This window comes from Mustela nigripes, chromosome 1 (genome assembly GCF_022355385.1).
Source record: "Mustela nigripes isolate SB6536 chromosome 1, MUSNIG.SB6536, whole genome shotgun sequence".
NCBI lineage: Eukaryota > Metazoa > Chordata > Mammalia > Carnivora > Mustelidae > Mustela > Mustela nigripes.
In genome coordinates this window covers 85,511,400-85,533,744 of record NC_081557.1, presented here as the reverse complement: position 1 = coordinate 85,533,744, position 22,345 = coordinate 85,511,400, and the positions used below count along the sequence as shown (strand labels likewise).

Here is a 22,345-nt window from a genome sequence, read left to right as displayed (position 1 = left end):
AAAGAGGTGTTCTCAAGGATTTTGATGGATTCCTGTGTCACATTGAGGTCTTTCATCCATTTTGAGTTTATCTTTGTGTCTGGTGTAAGAAAATGGTCCAGTTTCATTCTTTTACATGGGGCTGTCTAATTTTCCCAGCACCATTTGCTGAAGACACTGTCCTTTTTCCGTTGGATATTCTTTCCTGCCTTGTTGAAGATTAGTTGACTGTGGAGTTCTGTATTATCTCCTCTGAGTTCTCTGCTGTTTTCTACTGATCTGTGTCTGGTTTTGTGCCAGTACCATACTTTCTCGATGATTACAGCTTTGTAGTGTAGCTTGAAGTCTGGCATTGGGATGCCACCAGCTTTTGTTTTCTTTTCCAAAATTCCTGTGGCTATTTGGGGTCTTTTCCCATTCCATACAAATTTCAGGATTATTTGTTCCAGCTCTGTGAAGAATGTCAATGGTATTTTGATAGGGATTGCATTGAATGTGTAGATTGCTCTAGATAGCATAGACATTTTAACAATATTTATTCTTTCAATCCATGAGCATGGAATGTTTTTCCATTTTTCTTTGTGTCTTCCTCAGTTCTTTAGTAAATGTTCTGTAGTTTTTGCGGTATAAATCCTTTACCTCTTTGATTAGGTTTATTCCTAGGTATCTTATGGTTTGGGGTGCAATTGTAAATGGAATCAATTCCTTAGTTTCTCTTTCTTCTGTCTCATTGTTTTTGTATAGAAATGCAATTAGTTTCTATGCATTGATTTTATATCCTGCCACTTTGCTCAATTCCTGTATGAGTTCTAGCAATTTGGGGGCAGAGTCTTTTGGGTTTTCCACATAAAGTTTCATGTCATCTGTGAAGGGAGTTTGACTACTTCTTTGCCAGTTTGGATGCCCTTTATTTCCTTTCATTGTCTGATGGCTGAGGCTAGGACTTTTAGTACTATGTTGAACAATAGTGGTGACCGCGGGCATCCCTGTCATATATCCGACCTTAGGGGGAAAGCTCTCCATTTTTCCCCATTGCAAATGATATTCACTGTGGGCTTTTCATAGATGGCTTTTATGATATGATATATTCTCTCTATCCCTATACTGTGGATAGTTTTAATGAAGAGAGGATGCTGTATTTTGTCAAATGCTCTTTCTGGATCTATTGAAAGGATCATATGGTTCTTGTCTTTTCTTTTATTAATGTAATGTATCACATTAATTGATTTGTGGATGTTGAACCAACCTTGCAGCCCAGGGATAAATTCCACTCGGTCGTGGTGAATAACTCTTTTAATGTACTGTTGGATCCTATTGGCTAGTATCTTGGTGAGAATTTTGGCATCCGTGTTCATCAGGGTTATTGGTCTGTAATTATCCTTTTTGATGGGGTCGTTGTCTGGTTTTGGGATCAAGGTAATGTTGGTCACATAGAACAAGTTTGGAAGTTTTCCTTCCATTTCTATTTTTTGAAACAGCTTCAGAAGAATAGGTATTAGTTCTTCTTTAAGTGTTTGTTAAAATTCCCTTGGGAAGCCCTCAGGCCCTGGACTGATTTCGTAATCAACAAAAAATATCTTGGAATGCAAGGTCTCCATCAGAGACAAGGGAAAGGTTCATTGCCCTGCAGTTTGCAACCAGTGAGACATGGCTTTGGGCTACAAAACCACAGTAGCTCTGTCAGAGAAGGATCAGGCTTGGAGTTTAAAGAAGCAAAAACCCTAGGGAAAGCTCTGTGCCCTTTATGGACATTGGTCAGACTCAGGTCCCAAGCTCCAAGTTTCAGGAGCAGAGTGGCAAGCAGGATACACAGCTCGCTATTTCTGGTAACAGTTTCAGGATGTGGCAGCCGCTAAAGAGCATGACAGGATGTGTTGCGAGGGTTTTTTTTTAAATGTTGCTGAATTTTGTGCAAGCTTGTCATCTCAGGCTGTGCTGACTGGTTTTGTTCCCTGTGGTCATTTGGCCTGATTAAAATTTTAGTTTTTCTCCCTTGACATGAAGGCACCCAACTTGCCTGTCAGCCATTACTGTCCAATTACTGCGGCCTCTTGTCCTCATCTGCATCTTTCAGATACAGACGCCGACTTGTCACTCAGTGATACAATTGTAATTGCTGTACTATCCTGACACTGTGTGGATTTGAGATGGGTATTTGTGCATTCACACTCGAGACTATTTGGGAATTGCACAGATGACAAGGACATTTTATTTCTGAAGCAAAATACATCTCCAAGTACAGACTATGAAAGATGCTTGCTGCTTGTTACCTATAGGTTAGAGGTTCTCAAACCTAAGCATACAGCATCACCTGGAGAGAGTGTTAAACCCAGATTGCTTCCCCCTGCCCCACGGTTTCTCATTTGGTAGGTCCTGGGTGAGTCTTGAGGGTTTGTATCTCTAACATGAGGCTGATGCTGCTGATCCAGGGACAACAATTTCAGAACAATTGCTGTAGGATATTTGAGAAATATACAAGGGGTAAACGTCCCAGATCTTGCCCCTTTTTTCCCCTCATCCTCATGATCTTTGAAACACCCAGAGGCTGGTCTTTCTCCCAGCAAACTGCAAGGTGAGGAGAGGATTCATCCGGAAAGAGCCCAGGATCGTCCAGCCGAGCCCAAGTGCTCAAAACTAACTTCATCTAAAGTCAAAGATGCAGCCTTTCATGGGCTCTTCTCTCCCATCCCCACAGGGCCTCCAAAACAGGAAAATGGCTGCAGAAAATCACTCTACAGTGACCGAGTTCATTCTCAGGGGATTGACAAATCAGCTAGAGCTCCAGCTCCCCCTTTTCTTCCTCTTCCTTGGGATCTACTTGGTCACCATGATAGGGAACCTGGGCATGTTCACACTGATCTGTCTGAATCCTCAGCTTCACACCCCCATGTACTACTTCCTTAGCAATCTGTCATTTGTGGACCTCTGCTACTCCTCTGTCATTACCCCAAAAATGTTGGTGAACTTTGTGTCAGAGAAGAACACCATCTCCTATGCAGGGTGCATGTCACAGCTCTACTTCTTCCTTGTGTTTGTCATTGCCGAGTGTTACATGCTGACAGTGATGGCCTATGACCGCTACGTCGCCATCTGCAGCCCTTTGCTCTACAATGTCATCATGTGCCGTCAAGTCTGCTCCCGGCTGGTGGCTGTGGTCTATGCCATGGGGCTCATTGGCTCAACAATAGAGACTGGCCTCATGTTAAAACTGTCCTATTGTGAGCTCTTCATCAGTCACTACTTCTGTGACATCCTCCCTCTCATGAAGCTCTCCTGCTCTAGCACCTATGATATTGAGATGACAGTCTTCTTTTTAGCTGGATTCAACATCATAGTCACCAGTTTAACAGTCCTTGTTTCCTACGTCTTCATCCTCTCCAACATCCTCCGCATCAGCACCACAGAGGGCAGGTCCAAAGCCTTCAGCACCTGCAGCTCCCACCTTGTGGCTGTGGGGATGTTCTATGGATCTACTGCGTTCATGTACTTAAAACCCTCCACAGCCAGTTCCCTGGCTCAGGAGAACGTGGCCTCCGTGTTCTACACCACAGTGATCCCCATGCTGAATCCCCTAATCTACAGCTTGAGGAATAAGGAGGTAAAGGCCGCCATGCAGAAAACACTGAGGAGAAACGTGTTTTGAGGTTTAGTGTTACTGTTTCTCAATTTTAAAATTAAGTTGTTTTAATGCCAGAGGGAAGCTCCCTGAATGCTTACCCAACCATGACGGGAAATGGGTGCTTGACTACATGTTGGATGAATGCCTCCTCCCCTTCTTCCATCTTCCTTCCCTCCTTCTCTGGACTCTCCTTTCTGTTTGAAATCAGATGACTTCAAGGTCATGTTTTCTTTCACTTGAGATCCATTTTTTCTGTCCTGGACCCTTTGGTAAACATTTACTATCTTAACTAGAATTTAACATAAATTTTAAACTTTCAGCATTGAGTTTGAAAGTCACCCATTGTTTTATTACCTTCCCTACAGAAAATATTACTCAACCCAGTTCTTTTGTGTGTGTGTGTGTGTGTGTGTGTGTGTGCGCGTGCGTGCGCGCGTGCGCCAGGGAGTGTACAAAGAGAGGTGAATGTGAAAGTCACTGAGAAGTGAGACACAGCTACTTGCTCATCCAGACCTCCTCTCCTCTCTTCACTCCTCTCTACTTGTTCCTGCCCGAGCACCTCTGCATGATCCCTTTATGTAATTTCATAGCAACAATAAAAGTAGTTAAGAGCCAGTCACATGTTTTGAGATGCTTACCCTGAGCCATGCAACTCCCCTAAATGCTTCATAGGTGTTATTTCAATAATGCCTCACCACACATAGGTACTATTGTTATCCCCATCCCACAGATATGTAAACTTCGTTCCGTCACTTGCTGTGGTCACACAGCTGGTGAACAAACAACACTGGAATCTGAATCTAGTAACTTAGAGCTCACGGTTGGCTCTCACACATTATCCCTCACCTTCAGGCTGACACTCCGTTTGAACAGCCTCTTAAGTTTGACCTATGTATGCTTTTCCAGTTTCAGGTACCTCCAAAAAATAATTTCTCAGGTCCCCACCTTTGATCGCCTGCCCTAGCCTCTTTCCCTTTGTAGGAAACTTCTTCAAGATGACTAAGGGAAGATTACACCAGAGTGACCAACCTGACCCAGGTTGCCAGGCCTTTTCCCAGCATTAGCACTGAAAGCCCTACATTTCAGGAAATCTGTCCAGTCCCAGACAAAGCAGGTTGGGGGAGGGGGTCACCCTAGATGACACATTGCAGCAAAATCTCTTGTTCTGCTTAAATAACTGATAGATTTAGTGCCAGCCTCACTCAGTAAATCCAGTGGCCTTGGGACAAAGTTTCTTCCTGCTCCCCTTGTTTATAACGATATCAAGGGTAAAAGGGTTAAGCTCAGCGGCCTGACATAGGGCAAAGAATTTATGGACATCCTCTTGTCATTTATAGTTCTTTTTGGTATGCTATTATATCAAGCAGTGGTTTATTATGGGAAACAGAAATAACTACTCTTCTCAAGGAGAAAGAAATCTAATATAGGAAACTAGTTGCTTAAAGATTTTTGAATGACTGGAGAAGGGGTGAGAAGACCCCCAGAGTGACCCCACAATAGACATGATCTAGGGGTCCTACTGCCCCTGTCCTCACTTCCCCCATGAAAATTGCTTTTCACACTCATGAATAGCAGAACCTAGGATGAGCATCACCTGGAAACCTGTCAGAAATGCAAATTTCCAGGTCCTCTGTGGGCTCCAGGCCTATAGAATTAGCCAAAATCTGTGCTTTAGTCAACCCTCAGATGATCCCAAGACACAGTGAAGTATGGGGAACCCCCTTCCACCACCTTTCCAGTGGCAATTCACATCCCAGGGCTCCAGCTACCAGGGCATCTGGGTATGTAATATTTAGTTTTTAACCTGACCAAAATGAGAGTAGAATGGATATTGAAAGAGCCATTCCCAGGTGGCTACCCATTCTTTCCTGATCTTTCCTCAGAAATAAGATCGCTACCACTATAGAAGTCCACTGGTTGGGGGGGGGGGGGAAGCAAGTGGGAAAATACTTTTTAACTGAAGAAGAGACACCGTAAAGCCAAATAAATTGGTGAATATCATATCAGGAATTGGGATATTTGTTCAGCAAAGGACATAGGGGATGGAGATAATAGAAACAGAGTGGAAGATGATATCTAACTAACATATATTAGAAATGCAGGCAAACCAACGAGAAGAAAACCATCAAGAGAAAACATGGGCAAGGTATATACGACAATCATATTACATGACAAAACCTGAAGGGCCACCACGCATGTCAAGAGACGCTTCAACCAATTACTAAACAGAGCAGGGCAAATTAAAAGCTCTCTCTTTATACCCACCACTGGGTACATAAAAGGACAGGCTATGGCAGAGACTCGGCAGCAGTTAAAAGCAGAGGATCAGCTATGAGCGATGGAGACTAGAGCTCGAGGGCTGTGCGAGATCGACAACACATTACTTATGTACATAAAATTACATGTACACAAACAAACAAAAAAATTAGAAAGAAAAAATAATAACATAAAATATACATTAAATAGGTTAGAATGGATACCCAAAGAGATAAGATGCATGGAAGTAGGGAGTGGGGAAAAGAGAAATAGAAATAAAAGTTCTTTTTTTAGACTCAACCCCCAGATGCATACCAATCAACACGGCCCAAGAGCCTGGGGATCAGAGCTGGCCAGTGGACTGCTAAATATGGAGACAGGCAAGCCCACCCTCAACATCTGTGAGGCCTAGAGAAAGATTCTCTTAATATTTGGAAATGAATAATCAAGCTAACAAAATGTTAAATATTTTCTTCTTCCTACCTTGACAAATATACCTTCACAACCAGCTAAAATGCCAGGTTCAAATTTAGAAATCTCAGAATGTTAAGAGTTCTGCACCAGAATGTGATATTAAAGGAAGGCTCTGCCTGGTCTCCAGCCCCCTGCCCACGGGCCACAGTGTGCTCCCTCCACATCCCCCCGCCAGATTCAGCCCCCTCTGTGAGGGGTCTCATACAGACACATTTATGGATATCCTCGCGTCCAATCTCCATCCATGTCCCCTAGACACAGCCATCCCCTGGTAACCCCTTTGGTCTAGGGATGAACAACCATCTATGTGGTTTACTTTTAGGGGATGGACCTTGGGAAAAGCCCTATAAGCAGGTCAAGGGCATTCGAGGAGGGAATTCTGGCATCCCAACATTGAAAGCAAGTCCCCTTTAGATCTGTTCATCTTTTGGGGAAGGGGAGGCACAGCCAGAGAGACACTGAGGATGACACACCTCTCACCAGGTCTAAGAAGGCTGGAGTGGAGGGAGGTGACCTTTGCCTATGCGTCTGCCCATAGCTGCTTCTCTCCCTGACTGGTAAGTCCTATAGTTGAGATAAGTTTGTCCTTCATATTGCACTTCCCAAAGCATCTTTTTTTAGAGTGAATTCAAATTTGTATGCAAAAGACTGTTCTTTATCAGAAAGCATACTAAGTTTGAGATAACTTTAATTTCAGCTTTCTTGGGGTTTTTTCCTACTTATTATGGGTGTGGCATGGAGTTTTCTTAAAAAGAGAGGAAGGCCATGTGAGTGCATAAGCTTCTCACTCATTTTTCAGACCATTAGAGAGAGAAGAAGTGTGTTCACTGGAGCATCTTCTCTCATGTGTCCTCTGAGAAGGACACTCAGCCCGAACCTCAAAGGGTCTTTTTCTTTTTTTGTCTGTAGGTAACAATACGGCATTGTATACTCCAAGATTTGCTAAAATGGTAAGTCTTGTGTTGTGTTGGTGTCACAAAAAAATTTTTTAGATAGGAGACAGAAGGAAACTTTTGGAGGCAATGCATATGTTCATGGCATTGAGTGTGGTGATGGTTTTCGTGGATGTATACTTATCTATGAGCTCATCTAGTTGTATACATTCAATACATCAATCACCTCAATAAAGTGTTTTTCTTTTAAATGTCATCTCAATGCTCAACAGCAGTTAATACTTACTGTCTTGTGAGACCATCTTATATAGAGTTTACAAATAAGAAAAATAGGGGGTGCGTGGGTGGCTCACTTCTTGTGGCCTCCGACTCTTGATTTCAGCTCAGGTCATGCTCTCAGGGTCATGGGGTCACAGGATGGAGCCCGTTGCACTCTGCGCTGAGTGGGAAGTCTGCTTCTCTCCCTCTCTCTTTGCCCCTCCCCAACTCGCATGCACATGTGCTCACTCTGTCTCTTTCAAATAAATAAGTAAATCTTAAAAAAAAAAAATAAGAAAAATAGAGCTAAGTGAGTTGTCCAAAGTGTGGAAAAAACAAAGACCACCGAAAGAGAACAAGCAAAGGCTATTTATTCAGAGCTTGCTGTAACAAGGAACGAGCCACTGTAGCTTGCCTTCAGTAGAGAGACTCATGAGGAGGTCAAGGAGGTGGAAAAAAGGGAAGGATTTCAGTGATGCTTTCATTAGAGGTGGTTGGCATGGGGAAGTTAGAGGCGGGGCTCCCTCTGTGATTGGCTGAGGGAGCGGATTTGGCTTTCTCTGGTCCAGCGTTGGAACAGAGGACAGACAGCAGCAAAACTGGCAGTCAGCAACTGAATCCTGACCATTCTTGGCTAATTTTTTTTTTTTAATTTGACAGAGAAAGAGAGATCACAAGTAGGGAGACAGGCAAGCAGAAAGAGAGGGAGAAGCAGGCTCCCCGCTGAGCAAGGAGCTGGATGTGGGTCTAGATCCCAGGACCCTGAGATCATGACCTGAGCCAAAAGCAGAGGCTTAACCCACTGAGCCACCCAGGCGCCCCTTCTGGGCTAATTCTTGCACAGGCTGTGGTTAGGCTTTACAGGCTGGTTGCTCCACAGGTCGTGGGTAAGAATTCCATTTTTTTTTAAGATTTTAATTTATTTATTTATTTGACAGAGATCACAAGTAGGCAGAGAGGCAGGCAGAGAGAGGAGGAAGCAGACTCCCCACTGAGCAGAGAGCCTGATGTGGGGCTCTATCCCAGGACCCTGGGATCATAACCTGAGCTGAAGGCAGAGGCTTTAACTCACTGAACCACCCAGGCACCCCAGGAATTCCATTTTTACACAAGGTCTGGCCATTACGTGTTTGTGTATTCAGTTCCTCAAAAGTTACACAGTGAAAAACTAATACTACCATCCCCGGTCTTTCGACTGCAGCTTTCAAAGTTCGTGCCTTTTGTACTTCTGTATCCTGCTATGCGATCCAGAGCTTTTCAGAAGGCTCTCGTGTAGTTGAAACAGCTTGGAAAAATTCCAGGGCAAAGGTATAGAAAAGATGGTCTTTAGCATCAAATGCACAGTTTTGGAATGGGAACCACAGCTAAACCTTCATTAGGTAAAAGAAGAAAATGCAGTCATAATAATCCCAAGCAGAGTCTTGGGGTTCCATTCTCATTCCAAACCTCAAAATGAGAACCTTCAACACATTTAAGCAAATTTCGCTCCAAGTCCCACACCAGTAATGGAGGGTCACTGGCCCATAGCTTCCCTTTCCCTATCACCATGCTGAAAATTCCTTTGTGAGGGTTTAGCACAAAGCAGTGGAGCTCTACCAGCTCCGGGCAGCTCAGGGTAAGCAGTCTGGCACCAGGCTCAGCTGAAGTTGGATCCTTTTCCAGCAAAGACTCTCTCAAGGCCAAGCCTCCCTCTAATGACCCGAGGCCAGAACAGTTAGAGAAGCATCTCCCGCTCCCAGCATAGATAACTGCTCAGAGCCAACTGCCTGAAGCTGTCCTGTCCCAGGATCCCTCCTGCTGTCTCTGCCCCCACCCCTCTCCACCCCTACCCCAGGGCCCAGCAGTATCTTGGGGCTTGTATACACAACTGCAGGGCACATGCTCTCTGAAGGCCTCCTGGCCAACGTACCGTCACATTTATATCCTTGGGCTTCCTCCTGCCACTCATATCACTGGCCCACGAGTTACCCCCTGGGGAACTGCCACTGCATCATACAGTAGGAGTCTCCACCACCTTATTTCCTGTCTTTGCCTGGAATTTATAGGAAGGCAGCTCCAGGTGTGAAGAATACATTGACCGAGTTTCATTACTTGGGGCTGGGCTGGAAGCAATGAAGCAAGTGCTTAGGTATCAGTAAATCAGGACACCAAAAAGATTTTTAAAAACATCTCCACAATCTCCTAGTTTAAAAAAGAAAAAAAAAAGCCAGAAACTACTTTAATTTCAGAATAGAGGTAATTTTTGCTCCATTTCAAATATTAAAATTAAATTTTGAATTTCATGTGGCTGAGAGAGAGTGGGCACCATAATTGATTCATGGCCTGAAACCCCACTGTCATTGAAATGTGTCCTTGACTGATAGAGGAGTGGATGTCAAACTTGAGCCTGCATCAGAATGACCTAAGAGGCTTAGGAAGACAATGTGCAGGGCTGTACCCCAGAGTTTCTGATTTACTAACTCTGGAGCCGGGTTTGAGAACCTGTATTTCTTTAAAGTTCCCAGGTGATGCTAATGCTATAAGTTGGGGACTGCACTTCGAGAAGCACTGCTTTAATTAAAAGGTGTCCATGTAAGTCACCTTATCGGTATGTATAACCTTGTTCCCTGAGGAAGTGAAATTCAGAATGTAGTCGATATTGGGCTCCCCAGCACCAGAACCCCCTTGTCTGTCTGGAGACCTTCCCGGTTCGACTGGAATTCTTCCCAGTTGGTAGCTAGTAAGGCCAGACAGTACTCTCCAGATCTCTACAAGGTAGAGAGAGACCTCAGCCAATCAGATTCCCCCACTTAGATTTGCTTCCAGAGCAAGTGGTATGAAGAAGCAAGGAGAATTTTGAGTCCATAATGGAAAGACAAAGGTTGTGCTCTCTTGCAACCAATGGTGATACATGTGTAATGGAACCAGTGATGATGGCCAATGTCCGGTGTGACTTAAAGCAGCACATCCCTTACTTGTGGTCATAACTATGATTCTAGCCCCTGGGGCTTCCCGTGGTTCCTAATTATTTTCTAAACTTGGTTCCCTAGATTCTGTACAGTTTTGTCAATTACCCCGTATCTTTCCAATAAATTTCTCCCCTGCTGAAGTTAACCAGAGTCAGATTGCTTCTTGCAGCTAGGAACCATCACAGGCTGTATCCAGAGATAGCCTGTTGGAGCACCCAAGGGAAGGGAGGGGGTCAGAGAGCATTCCTGGCTGGAGAACAGCTCTCACATCCTGTGACTGTCAGGAGCCCCTCCACCATCTTCCTCGTGGGGTGAGAACTGCCCTCCCCTCTTGCTTCCACACAATACTCAATGTGTACTTATACTTGTTTCTTCCCTTCCAGGCTCTTTTTACTGGTGTAATATGCCCCCTCCCAAAAAAAGTACAAAGAGGCCAAATTCCAGAGATGATTATTCCTTCAGAGAGCATCATCTTTGAGGAAGTGGGTACGGGAAGTCTATAGGCCATTTGTCTCACAAGAACTGTATTTTAAAAAGATAAACTAATGCTCTAATGTGAGCAAAACAACTCTAACCACATTTGTTTGCAATCTAGATATCTATGAATCTGCTCAAAATTTACTGGGAAACTTCTTTAAATAATTTAATACGTCCCCCAAATTATTTTCAAACTCAAATAAGGCTAATGACATCCTTATTGTTTACAGGCTAACATGTAGCATAGTTGGCATTTCTATTTTAAATGAACCCTGGTTATAGTAGTGCTCCTTTTATGTGACACACACATGCACCCACACACACATACATGCACACTTTGTTGTCTGCTGAGGACTAACTCATTGCCTATGTTATACAATTTATTTAATTGGTTTTGTTTTGAAAGATTATAGTGTATAATATGGGGTGTGTCTTTATGACAGATAATTGGCCAGGCCTTTATTTGTTTTATATTCAATCTTCACTTGGAAACCATGTCCTATTTCTTAACATCGTTGCTATGGAAATACACGATTAAGTTTTACAGTGTGCTAAGAACTCTTTTCTCAGAGTCCTAAGTGATAAGTATAAGGTGTCTGGCAGACAAGGGGAGAAGGATTTCCAGGTAGGGAAAGCAAAGCTAAAAAAAAGATGAGGATGTATAGAAAATACATTGTGGAGCATAAGGAATAACACAGAGGACATAGGGAGATGGAAAGGAGAAGGGAGTTGGGGGAAAAATTGGAGGGGGAGATGAACCATGAGAGATTATGGACTCTGAGAAACAATCTGAGGGTTTTGGAGGGGAGGGAGGTGGGAGGTTGGGTGAGCCTGGTGGTGGGTATTATGGAGGGCACAGATTGCATGGAGCACTGGGTGTGGTGCGTAAACAATGAATTCTGAAATACTGAAAAGAAATTTTAAAAATAAATAAGAATACAAGTATATTTAGGAAAAGGTGAGTGATGGGCTAAATCAGTGAGTGTACTGAAGAGTTAAGAGAGCTTTGGGTAAGAGTGGTGTGATTCTTTTTTTTTTTTTAAAGATTTTATTTATTTATTTGACAGAAATCACAAGTAGACAGAGAGGCAGGCAGAGAGAGAGAGGGAAGCAGGCTCCCTGCTGAGCAGAGAGCCCGATGTGGGACTCGATCCCAGGACCCTGAGATCATGACCTGAGCCGAAGGCAGCGGCTTAACCCACTGAGCCACCCAGGCGCCCGAGTGGTGTGATTCTTGATCTTATGTGTCAGTTTGGCTGTATCATGTTGGGAAGAAGTATGGCTTTGTTATTGTCTTTATATGGAGATTAAGTACAGTTCAAGGAGATACGTTTAGATGCCAAGTTGACAATGGATGGACTGTGACAGGTGATTTTATATGTCAGCTTCTCTGTACTATAGTATCCAGTTGTTCGAACAAACATTAGTCTAGAAGTTGCCCTGCATGTATTTTGTAAATATGGTTAACATTCATGATCATCTGACTCTAAACCATAGTGTGGGTAGCTCTCCAGTTGCTTGAAAGCCTTAAAAGCAAAGAAATTTCCGGAAGGAGTTTTGCCTCAAGACATAGAATCCTGCCTTAGTCTCCACCTGCTGGTGTGCCCCATGACTTTGAGATTCAAAACTACAACATCAGCTCTTACTGAATTCCAGCAAGCCAGCCTGCTCTACAAATTGCAGACTTGTTTGCTTCCACAGCCATGTGAGCCAGTTCCTTAAAACAAATCTGTAGAGTGGGGGCACCTGGGTGGCTCAGTGGGTTGAGCCTCTGCCTTCGGCTCAGGTCATGATCTCAGGGTCCTGGGGTCAAGCCCATCGGGCTCTCTGCTCAGTGGGGAGTCTGCTTCCTCCTCTCTCTCTGCCTGCCTCTCTGCCTACTTGTGATCTCTGTCTGTCAAATAAATAAATAAAATCTTTAAAAAAAAAAAAAAAAACCTGTAGATAGATAAATCCTATTGATTCTGCTTATCTGGAGAACACTGACTGATATCGGCTGCTGATAATTAATCCTCCTCCCCTCCACACTCAGAGTCGTGAGCTAACTGAGAAAGAAGACAGGAGCCACACAACACAAGATAAGACCAACCCAAACACTGAGAAGTTGATAAGATGCACCCGCACCGCTAGCCTGTTGGAGCACCCAAGGGAAGGGAGGGGGACAGAGAGCATTCCAGGCTGGAGAACAGCTCTCACATCCTGTGACTGTCAGGAACACCTCCACCATCTTCCTCGTGGAGTGAGAACTGCCCTCCCCTCTTGCTTCCACACAATACTCAGTGTGTACTTACACTTGTTTTTTTTTTCCCTTCCAGGCTCTTTTGTTGCTATAGTAAACCCTCCCCACAAAAAAAAAAAGTACAAATAGGCCAAATTCCAGAGATGATTATTCTTTCAGAGAGTAATGTCTTTGCGGAAAAGGGTAGGGGAAGTCTGTAAGCCATTTGTCTCACAAAAGCGTTATTTTAAAAAGATAAACTAAAGAGGTTGGAGCTATAACCATAAAAGGACTCTGTAATTTCCTACCTACTTCCCCAGATTAACTTTACAAACCAACAGAACTGGCCATAGTAGTCTTCCCTGCAAAGGGAGGCCACTCTGAACACGAGGAAACTCCTGAGGACAGGCCTGTCCTAAAAAGGGAAGGTTCAGGGGTTGGGGCCATACTTCACCAGTCCTGTGTCCTAGCCCCCACACTCAGGACTCACTATTCTCTCTTGGGGATGAGTCAGGAGGGAATTCAAACAAAGAGAAAGGATTCCTCCCATTTTTCATCATCCTGGGGTACAGAAGGAATAGGTACCCAGTTACCAGTTAGGCCAGAGCCAGTGGCCCCCTTCACAGATGGGGCAATCATTTGTCCACAGCAGGTTCCCTTCCTATCACATCTCAAAGACTCCCTTATTAAGTTCCATTAAATATAGTTCAATACTGTGATACCTTCAATTTTTAAACTACCCCCAAGAAATAATTAAGAAATCTTAAGATACAACCTCTTTAAAAGACTATTTCCCTTTTAGCCTTTCTCTCCACTGGTCAGAGTTTGGATCTGTTGCTGGGAACCCATGTGTAATTTGGGGTAAATATACAAAGTGCTTCTCAAGTCAAGAGCAATTCAGAGATCTCCCAATCCAATCTGGGAGTTCTTTTGGGAGACGAGCTGTTTGTGAGGGAGGGGAGCAGAGAGATGTACAACTATCATTCTTAATCTTTAGCTTTCCTGTGTCCTGTCCTTTTTTGTCCTGTGGGCTGCTGGGGCAGGCAAGGATACAAGATTTAGTGCACGGGATCCAGAGAGCAAAGCAAATCCCGTATTGGGTGAGGCAGGGAGAAGAGAGAGGCCCTAGCCAAGGGCCAATAAGGCACAGGAGCTAGAAAAGCAAAGGCAGGAAGGAATACTTGAAGGTAGGTAGGAATCACTTCCTGCTTCCTGGTGACCTTTACATACAGAGTAGGGTAGGGCCACCATCAGCAGCTGATCATTTCCTGCTTCCTGGTGATCTTTACATACAGAGTAGGGCCACCATCAGCGGCTGGTGGGAAATAAAATGTTTCCCAGAGAGAGGACTGGTAAGAGGCAAGGTTAAAATCTAGGTCAAGGAAATGAGGGCTTGCCCAGAAAATTCAGACAATGTCACTCAGAGTCCCACTAGAAAATAGCACACTCACATTGGACAGTTTACCCTACACTCAAATTCCAAAAGAATTTATGAAGAACATGGATGCTGGGGCGCCTGGGAGGCTCAGTCAGCTAAGTGTCCAACTCTTAATTTCGGCTCTGGTCATGATCTCAGGGTCATGGGATTGAGCCCCACATTGGGCTCATCACTCAGTGCCAAGTCTGCTTAAGATTCTCTCCCTCTTCCTCTGCCCTTCCCCTTGCTCATGCTCTCTCACATGCTCTCTCTCTAAAATAAATGAATAAATCTTTTTTAAAAGAGCATGAGTGCTAAAGAAATGGGGAAGGGTGAAAAGGAAAGAAGAGGAAGAGAGAGTGATCAGTTTTAAATGGACTCTGTAGGTATTGAAACTTTGGACCTGGCCCCTCCCCATCAGAGATGATGCCTACAGAGATAAAGTGAGTAAAAACCTGAAATAAAGATACTAAGACTGATGACTACAAAGTTAGTGCCCATGACTACAAAATCCACCAGGCATAACACCGGAGCTATTTCAGGAGAGCCAGAGGAAGGGGCTACAACCTGTAAGAGTTGTTACTGTTGTCATCATAAAAGGTGGTCAGTCCGGGCCTTCCAGTCAAGCCACGGCTCTACCAAACATTGTAATGTGGGAACCAAGCATGTGCAGGAAGGAATCATTAGAGAACACAGCCTCCACAGTGACCATAAGCCCCTAGTCTCAAAACACAGTGGTCACTGATGACAAAGAAAGAAATAAAAGTCTTTTAATTTATGTAGTGATGATGATTAATGACTTCAATTATTTGCGGGGCATTGAAAAATGAATAAAAGACATCTTTGAAGGATAAACTAAAGATAAGAAAAATAAGAAGACAAAGGGGTATGGAGTGACACACCACTTCCCTAAGATCAAGAAAAGGTAAATGACCTGCAGCTCTGGTCTATGTGTGAACTCTGCAGGGATCTAGCAATCATGCCTGAGCCACCCTTTCTTGGACAGTAATCTCTCGGTTTAGAAAAGAAGAACCTTATTAGAGGTCGAGCCATTTCCTTACCTTCAGAATGAGACTTTATCTCCAAATCAAGAGAATGTCTAGTTTCCATGCAAAGGAAGGGGAGGGAGGTAGTTATGGCTATCCCTTTTTGTCCCTTTCCACACTTATGTGTGCTCTTCCCTTATCAATTCATCTGCAGGTCTGAAGTGTCCATAGGTCCTCAGCATATCTCCAGGCCAAGTGGAGTGGTGCCAGACTGTGCGCCAGAATCCAGTACTGACAGCATCTCAGAGAGATTGAGTAGTTGCCCAGGCTACTCAGAACTTGACCTTGAACCAGGTTTAAGACTGATACCTGGGGGAGCACCTGGGTGGCTCAGTGGGTTAAGCCTCTGCCTTCAGCTCAGGTTATGATCTCAGGGTCCTGAGATCTAGCCCCGCATCAGGCTCACTGCTTAGCAGGGAGCCTGCTTCCCCTTCTCCCTCTGCCTGCCTCTCTGCCTACTTGTGATCTTTCTCTCTCTGTGTGTGTCAAATAAATAAATTTTTAAAATCCTAAAAAAAAAAAAGACTGATACCTGGAAAGACCTCCTCCCTTGATTCATTCTCCCCCACCCCAGATCCAAACAAGAGGAGGGGACAAATCCAAACCAAAATCCACATCCAAAACATTCCATTGTGGGACTCTAGGTTGGGAATGATACCAAAAGACATGAAATGCAGCCACTCTCCCAATAGTGACATCAGAGCCAAGTCCTATGTTCCCTTCCCCTGCTGCTTCTAGAAGGGAAAATGCTGATAGTGGAGGTGGGGGGCAATCCTGAACCTAGATCCTTCTTTTCCCTATTATTCCAGGAAAAGAAGAGCCTAGTTCCTTTCTCTTTTTGTTAGCCTGGCAGGAATTCTGAGCTAAAGACCATGATTTCCAATTAAGACTGTGCCTAGAAGCTCCTTTCCAATCAAGGAGGAAAATATCCTTTGCCTGTATCACTGTGGCCATAAGATCATTTTTTTAAATTTTATTTATTTATTTGACAGAGAGAGAGAAAAAGAGCACAAGCAGGGGGAGCTGCAGGCAGAGGGAGAACCAGGTTCCGGGCGAGCAGGGAGCCCGATGTAGGACTTGATCCCGAGACCCTGGCATCATAGCCTGAGCTGAAGGCAGACGCTTAACCAACTGAGATACCCAGGCACACAGCCATAAGATGATATTTTAAAGAATTTTATTTTAGGGGCGCCTGGGTGGCTCAGTGGGTTAAGGCGCTGCCTTCGGCTCAGGTCATGATCTCAGGGTCCTGGGCTCGAGTCCCGCATCGGGCTCTCTGCTCAGCAGGGAGCCTGCTTCCTCCTCTCTCTCTCTCTGCCTGCCTCTCTGCCTACTTGTGATCTATCTCTGTCAAATAAATAAATAAATAAATAAAAGAATTTTATTTTACGTGTAGATAAATCAGAGGCCTAAGTAGTAATCAAGAAGTGGTTTCTTCAAATACTCACCTAGATATTATAGGAAACAGGGTACCATGGCCTTTGAGATCATACGTGAAGCACAGTTTAACCAATATGATACACAATTTCACTTCAACCCTTGCACTGCTTACTTCAGAACAATGGAGGCAGGTGCCTACTCTTTCCGCTCCCCAATTTGGTCCCAGGGCCCAGGGTGGATGCTACACAGGAATCCCCACACTGGCTGTCTTCAAAGATGACCAAAATTCCATAGCACAACTTACAGATCTGGATATTGGATGGGGTTGTAACATTTCCACATGACAGTAATGCTTGATTTTATTTTACTTTTTAAAATATGTATGTATATGTATACACACACACTATTTTACTATGTATATGCATATATATTCCTCCATTAAATAAATTATATATGTATATGTGTATATATAAAATGTAAATAAGTAAATATTTATATACATAAATATGTACACATTTAAATACAAATTTATATACATTTTTATATTTCCATTAAAAAGAGGTTGAAGATGGTGTTTAAAAATCAGCAAAGGCCTAAACATCTTCAATATGGGTTCAGAGTGGATGATTCCTTTATCTACTGCCACCTGGTGGCAACATGCCTAAAATTCAAGGACGGAAATCAAAGATCCTGCTCAGGAGCTCCCTGTATTCCAGGAAAGACTGACAATTAGTTCATAAACGCACAGAAAACCCAGATTTTGATTTACCGGTATATCTGCACAGAGGTGCCTGGGTATTAGGAGAGAGAAATGGGAAAGGAATGCCATAACATTTAAAAATGAACACCAGCCCTTGAATGTAGACAGAAATGGAAAGTACAATATACATCAATATACAATATACATCTAAATTTTTTACAGTAAAAGAAAAAGAGAGGGAAAGAGTATTGGGAGAACATTTTTAGTGTAAGGAAGGTGATCTTCTGCTTGTACACTGAGAAAAAGTTAGTAGGGAAGAGAATATTAAAGGTACAAGGAAGAAAATGGAACATTTAGGATTTGAAGTACCTGAGGGGATGTGATGAGGTGGGGCCAAGAGCACATGAAAAGGCATTTTACCAAATTCCATACTCATTCATTATGTCTAAACATTAAATAAATAGAAATTGGTAGTTCTTCAGATGAATTGAAAACATTCTTAATGTAAAAATATTCATTACTGTTATAGACTGGTTTGTGCCCCTCCCCCTCCAAATTCATGTGTTGAAGCCTTAATATGACTACATTGGGAAAGGGTCCTTTAAATAGGTAATTAAGTTACAATGATGCCATTAGGGTGGGCCCTAATCCAACACCTCATCCAACTGGTGTCCTTATAAAATGAGGAAATTTGGACACTGAGAGAGACACCAGGGATGTGTGCATACAGAGGGAAAACCATGGGAGGGCACAGGGAGAGGACATCCATCTGCAAGCCAAGTGGAGTCCTTGGGAGAAGGCCACCTGCTGATAACCTTGATCTTAATTTCTAGCCTCCAAAACTGTGATGAAATAAATTTCTGTTGTTTATGCCACCCAATCAATACTATTTTGTTATGGCAGCCCCAGCAAACTAATGCATTCCCACTAAAACCTACACCAAGAAGAGGATGCCCACTATACTTAGTATTGTATAGGAGGGAAGAGGAAAATGCCATTAGGCAAGAGAACAGAATTAGAGGCAAAAGAATGAGAAAGAAGTAAAGACATGTGTATGTGCAGATGACATTATTATATATCTGAAAACTTCAAAAGAAATAATGAAAGTATACTAAAAATAATACCAATAAAATTACAGGAATAAAGTAAAAAATCAACATACTTCATATACAAATAGTAGCCTGTTGAAACATGCAATCATAGACCTCATTATAATAGAAAAATTAAAATAAAATTCCTAGGTAAAAATTCAACAAGAACTTTATAAAACCTCTCTGACTAAAGATATAAACATACTTAGGACACAAATGAGATCTAACAAATAGGAAGACATTCCATGTTCTTGGATTGGAAGAGTCAACCAAAATATATCAATTCTAATTCTGTTTGCAAATGTAACATCTCAATAAATATAGTCTCAGTTTTTTTCTGGAGAATACAAACTGATTATAAAGTTTGTAAGAAAGAATAAATAAACAAAAATAGCACAGAAAATCCTGGGGGTGTGGGGATTGGTGGGGAATGCACAATGTATAAGAGCTGACCCTAAGATATGGAGACATTATAAAGCTTCTATAACAGCACATGAAGAGAATGGTATATGGCTGGAGAAGAATATAAAACTTGCATATGGACTTGAGAACAAGAAGAAATTTAATATTTGATGAAGGTAGCATCTCAAGCAGTAGGAAAAAGATGAGTTTCCATTTTTTTAAATAGTGATGGTACAACTGGATAGCCATATGAACAATAATAAAATTAGATCCATTTCTCACACCATAAACAGTGGAAATTTCAAATGTGTATATTTATATCTCAGACAAAAAGCTAAAGTCTGTAATATAGAGAGCTTCTAAAAATTGAGGATAAAAAGACCTACAACCCAAGAGAAAATGGACAAAAGACATGAATAGAGATTTCAAAGAAAATAGAAATATTAATTCCTTTTAAACACATGAAAAAATGCTCAACTTTTCCCATGTGAGATGTCTTGAAAAATATACAGAAAAGATAATTCAAGAAAAATTGGGGTTGAAACTTCCTCTTCCAACCATGAGGGAGTACTAGGGTTCAGATTTGCCCTATGCCTTAAATTAGAAAAATAGAATATATGAAACAACTGTTCTCAGATGTTGACAAAAAGCAGCAGAAGAATATAGGTCCAGGGGACAAAGGGGGCGTGGATAAATATGATCACCTTGATTTTATTCCTAGAGGCAATTTCCAAACAGGAGTGCAGGGAAAGCAAAGCAACCATAGTCTGGTAATTGTGCTGAACTGAGGAGACAGATGCTGCAGGTGGGGAGCCCAAAGCAACTAGAGTATTGGAGCAAAGAGAGCCTGCTCAGGAGAGCTCCAGAAACCTGCATAAAGGTCTACTTGAGACTTTGGTTCAGTACCAAATCTGAATACAGTTAAATTCCATGAGGCCAGATTTGGGGGAAGGAGGAAGGGGGGAAAAGAATCTAGGACAAAACCAACTACCAGAGAATATTAAGCAGAATAATTCCCAGAGCTCATGCAGCCTGAAATCATTCGAATTCCTGCCAGACAGGGCATACCCTAGGCTATTCTAGATGCATCCAGAAAAGCTTCAAATTTTAAAAGAAAGCCTGCTGGAAGAAAGCCCAATACACTTAAAAGAAATACAATAAGATTCTGCACTCAAGAACATAAAATCTGTAATTTTACATGCCACTAAAAATTACCAGATATGGAAGAAGCAGAAAAATGTGATCCAAAACCAGGAGGAAAATAAGTCAATAGAAACAGCCCAGAAGTGACAGAGATGATGGAATTTGCAGATAAGGACTTTACAATTAACTATTTTAAATATATTCAATATTCTCAATAATTTAAAGAAAAAATGAACATGATGCTAAAAGAAATTGAAGGTATAAGAAAAAGCAAATGGAATATCTAGAAACTTAAAAATAAATATCTGAAGAGGGAAAAAAAATCACTCAATTATATTAACATCAGATTTTACACTGCAGAAGAAAATGTCAAGGCCCTTGAAGACAGAGCAATAGAAACTCTCTAGGAAGAAAGACAGAAAAAAGACTGACATAAAAATTAATAGAACCTCAGTAACCTTTAGAACAATAGCAACCAGTCTAACCTCTTTCTAACTAACCAGGTGTAATTTGAGTCCTAGCAAGAGAAAGGGGGGAAAATATTTTTTTAAAGTAATGGTTGAAATGTTTCCAAATTAGATGAAAATTATATATCCATGTATCCAAGAGGCTCATTTAATCTTCAAGCAGAAATGACACAAATAAAACCACACAAAGTTGTACCATAATCAAATTGCTAAATAGCAATCATAAAGTGAACATTTTAAAAGCAGCCAAAGAAAATAAATAAATAAATGAAAATTAAAAATAAAAGCCATCAAAGGATAGAAACACATTATAGACTAAGGTACAAAGATAAGAATTACTGCAGATTTCTCATCAGAAACAATGCAAGCAAGAAGATAATGGAATAACATGGTTAGAGTGCAGAAAGAAAACAATTAGCATTCTAGAATTCTGTATTCAATGGAAGTATCTTTCAAAATTGAAGGTGAAATCAAGATTTTTTCCATACAAAAGTTTCAAGATTCTGTTGTCAGTTGACTGCACTGAAAGAAATGTTAGGGGAATTTCTCTAGGCAGAATGACAAAGATAATTTGGGGAGCCCTTGAAATTGTAAAATGTAACCTTGTATATATAATATAAATGTAAACCTGGAGAGCACTTAAAATTATAAATACATGGATAAATATAAAAGATATTTTTTGTAATTTTTTATATCCTTAAAAATAAAGCAAGGAAAGATGATAGAAAGGGAGGGAAATGGGCTGCAATTTTATGTAAGATGGTGAGGTTAGGCCTCATCATAAAGGTGATAATTGAACAAATACTTGAAAAAGACATGGCTAAATTGTGCTTGGTAATATCAGCTATTCTGATATCCTGTTGTGTAAACATAGCTCAATGAAACATCCTTCCCAGGCAATACATTTTTGTCATGCATTTTAGTAACCATACCTTAATCCAAAGCCCTGGCTTTAAGGGAGAAAGCTTTAGACACAGAAATTAAAGAAGAAAAGTAGTTTCTGAGCATTTTAAGAAATCACAAATGGGGATGCCCGGGTGGCTTACTCAGTTAAGTGTCTGCTTTCAACTCAAGTCATGATCCCAGGGTCCTCGGACTGAGCCCAGCATCGGGCTCCTCACTTAGGGAGAAGCCAGCTTCTCCCTCTGCCTGTCACTCCCCCTGCTTGTGCTTGCTCACTCTCTCTCTCTGACAAATAAATAAAATCTTTTTAAAAAGATGCTATGGGTGCCTTGGTAGTTCAGTGGGCTAAGCCTCTGCCTTTGGCTCAGATCATGATCTCAGGGTCCTGGAATCAAGCCCCGCATTGGGCTTTCTGCTCAGCAGGGAGCATGCTTCCCCCTTGCCCTCTGCCTGCCTCTCTGCCTACTTGTGATCTCTCTTTTTCTGTCAAATAAATAAATAAAATCTTTTTTTAAAAACTCAGAAATCACAAGTCATATAACAAAGGCACCTATATTCTTTTCCTACATACCTATGTAGGTCTATAGGATATATAGGGTATATACATGTATACTATATACATGTATATCCCTTTATAGGGTATACCTATATATCCAATTCTGTTCTTAAACACC

General features: G+C 42.0%; 1 protein-coding gene across 1 annotated transcript; it reads left to right on the top strand.

The window, feature by feature from the left end:
- The first annotated feature begins 1,576 nt into the window (after positions 1–1,576).
- Positions 1,577–3,622, top strand: LOC132012342 (olfactory receptor 8A1). The gene is made up of 2 exons (XM_059392250.1): positions 1,577–1,593; positions 2,689–3,622. Exon 2 carries the CDS (start codon positions 2,693–2,695, stop codon positions 3,620–3,622), a length of 930 nt encoding a protein of 309 aa, XP_059248233.1. The 5' UTR covers positions 1,577–1,593; positions 2,689–2,692.
- Positions 3,623–22,345: the final 18,723 nt, after the last annotated feature.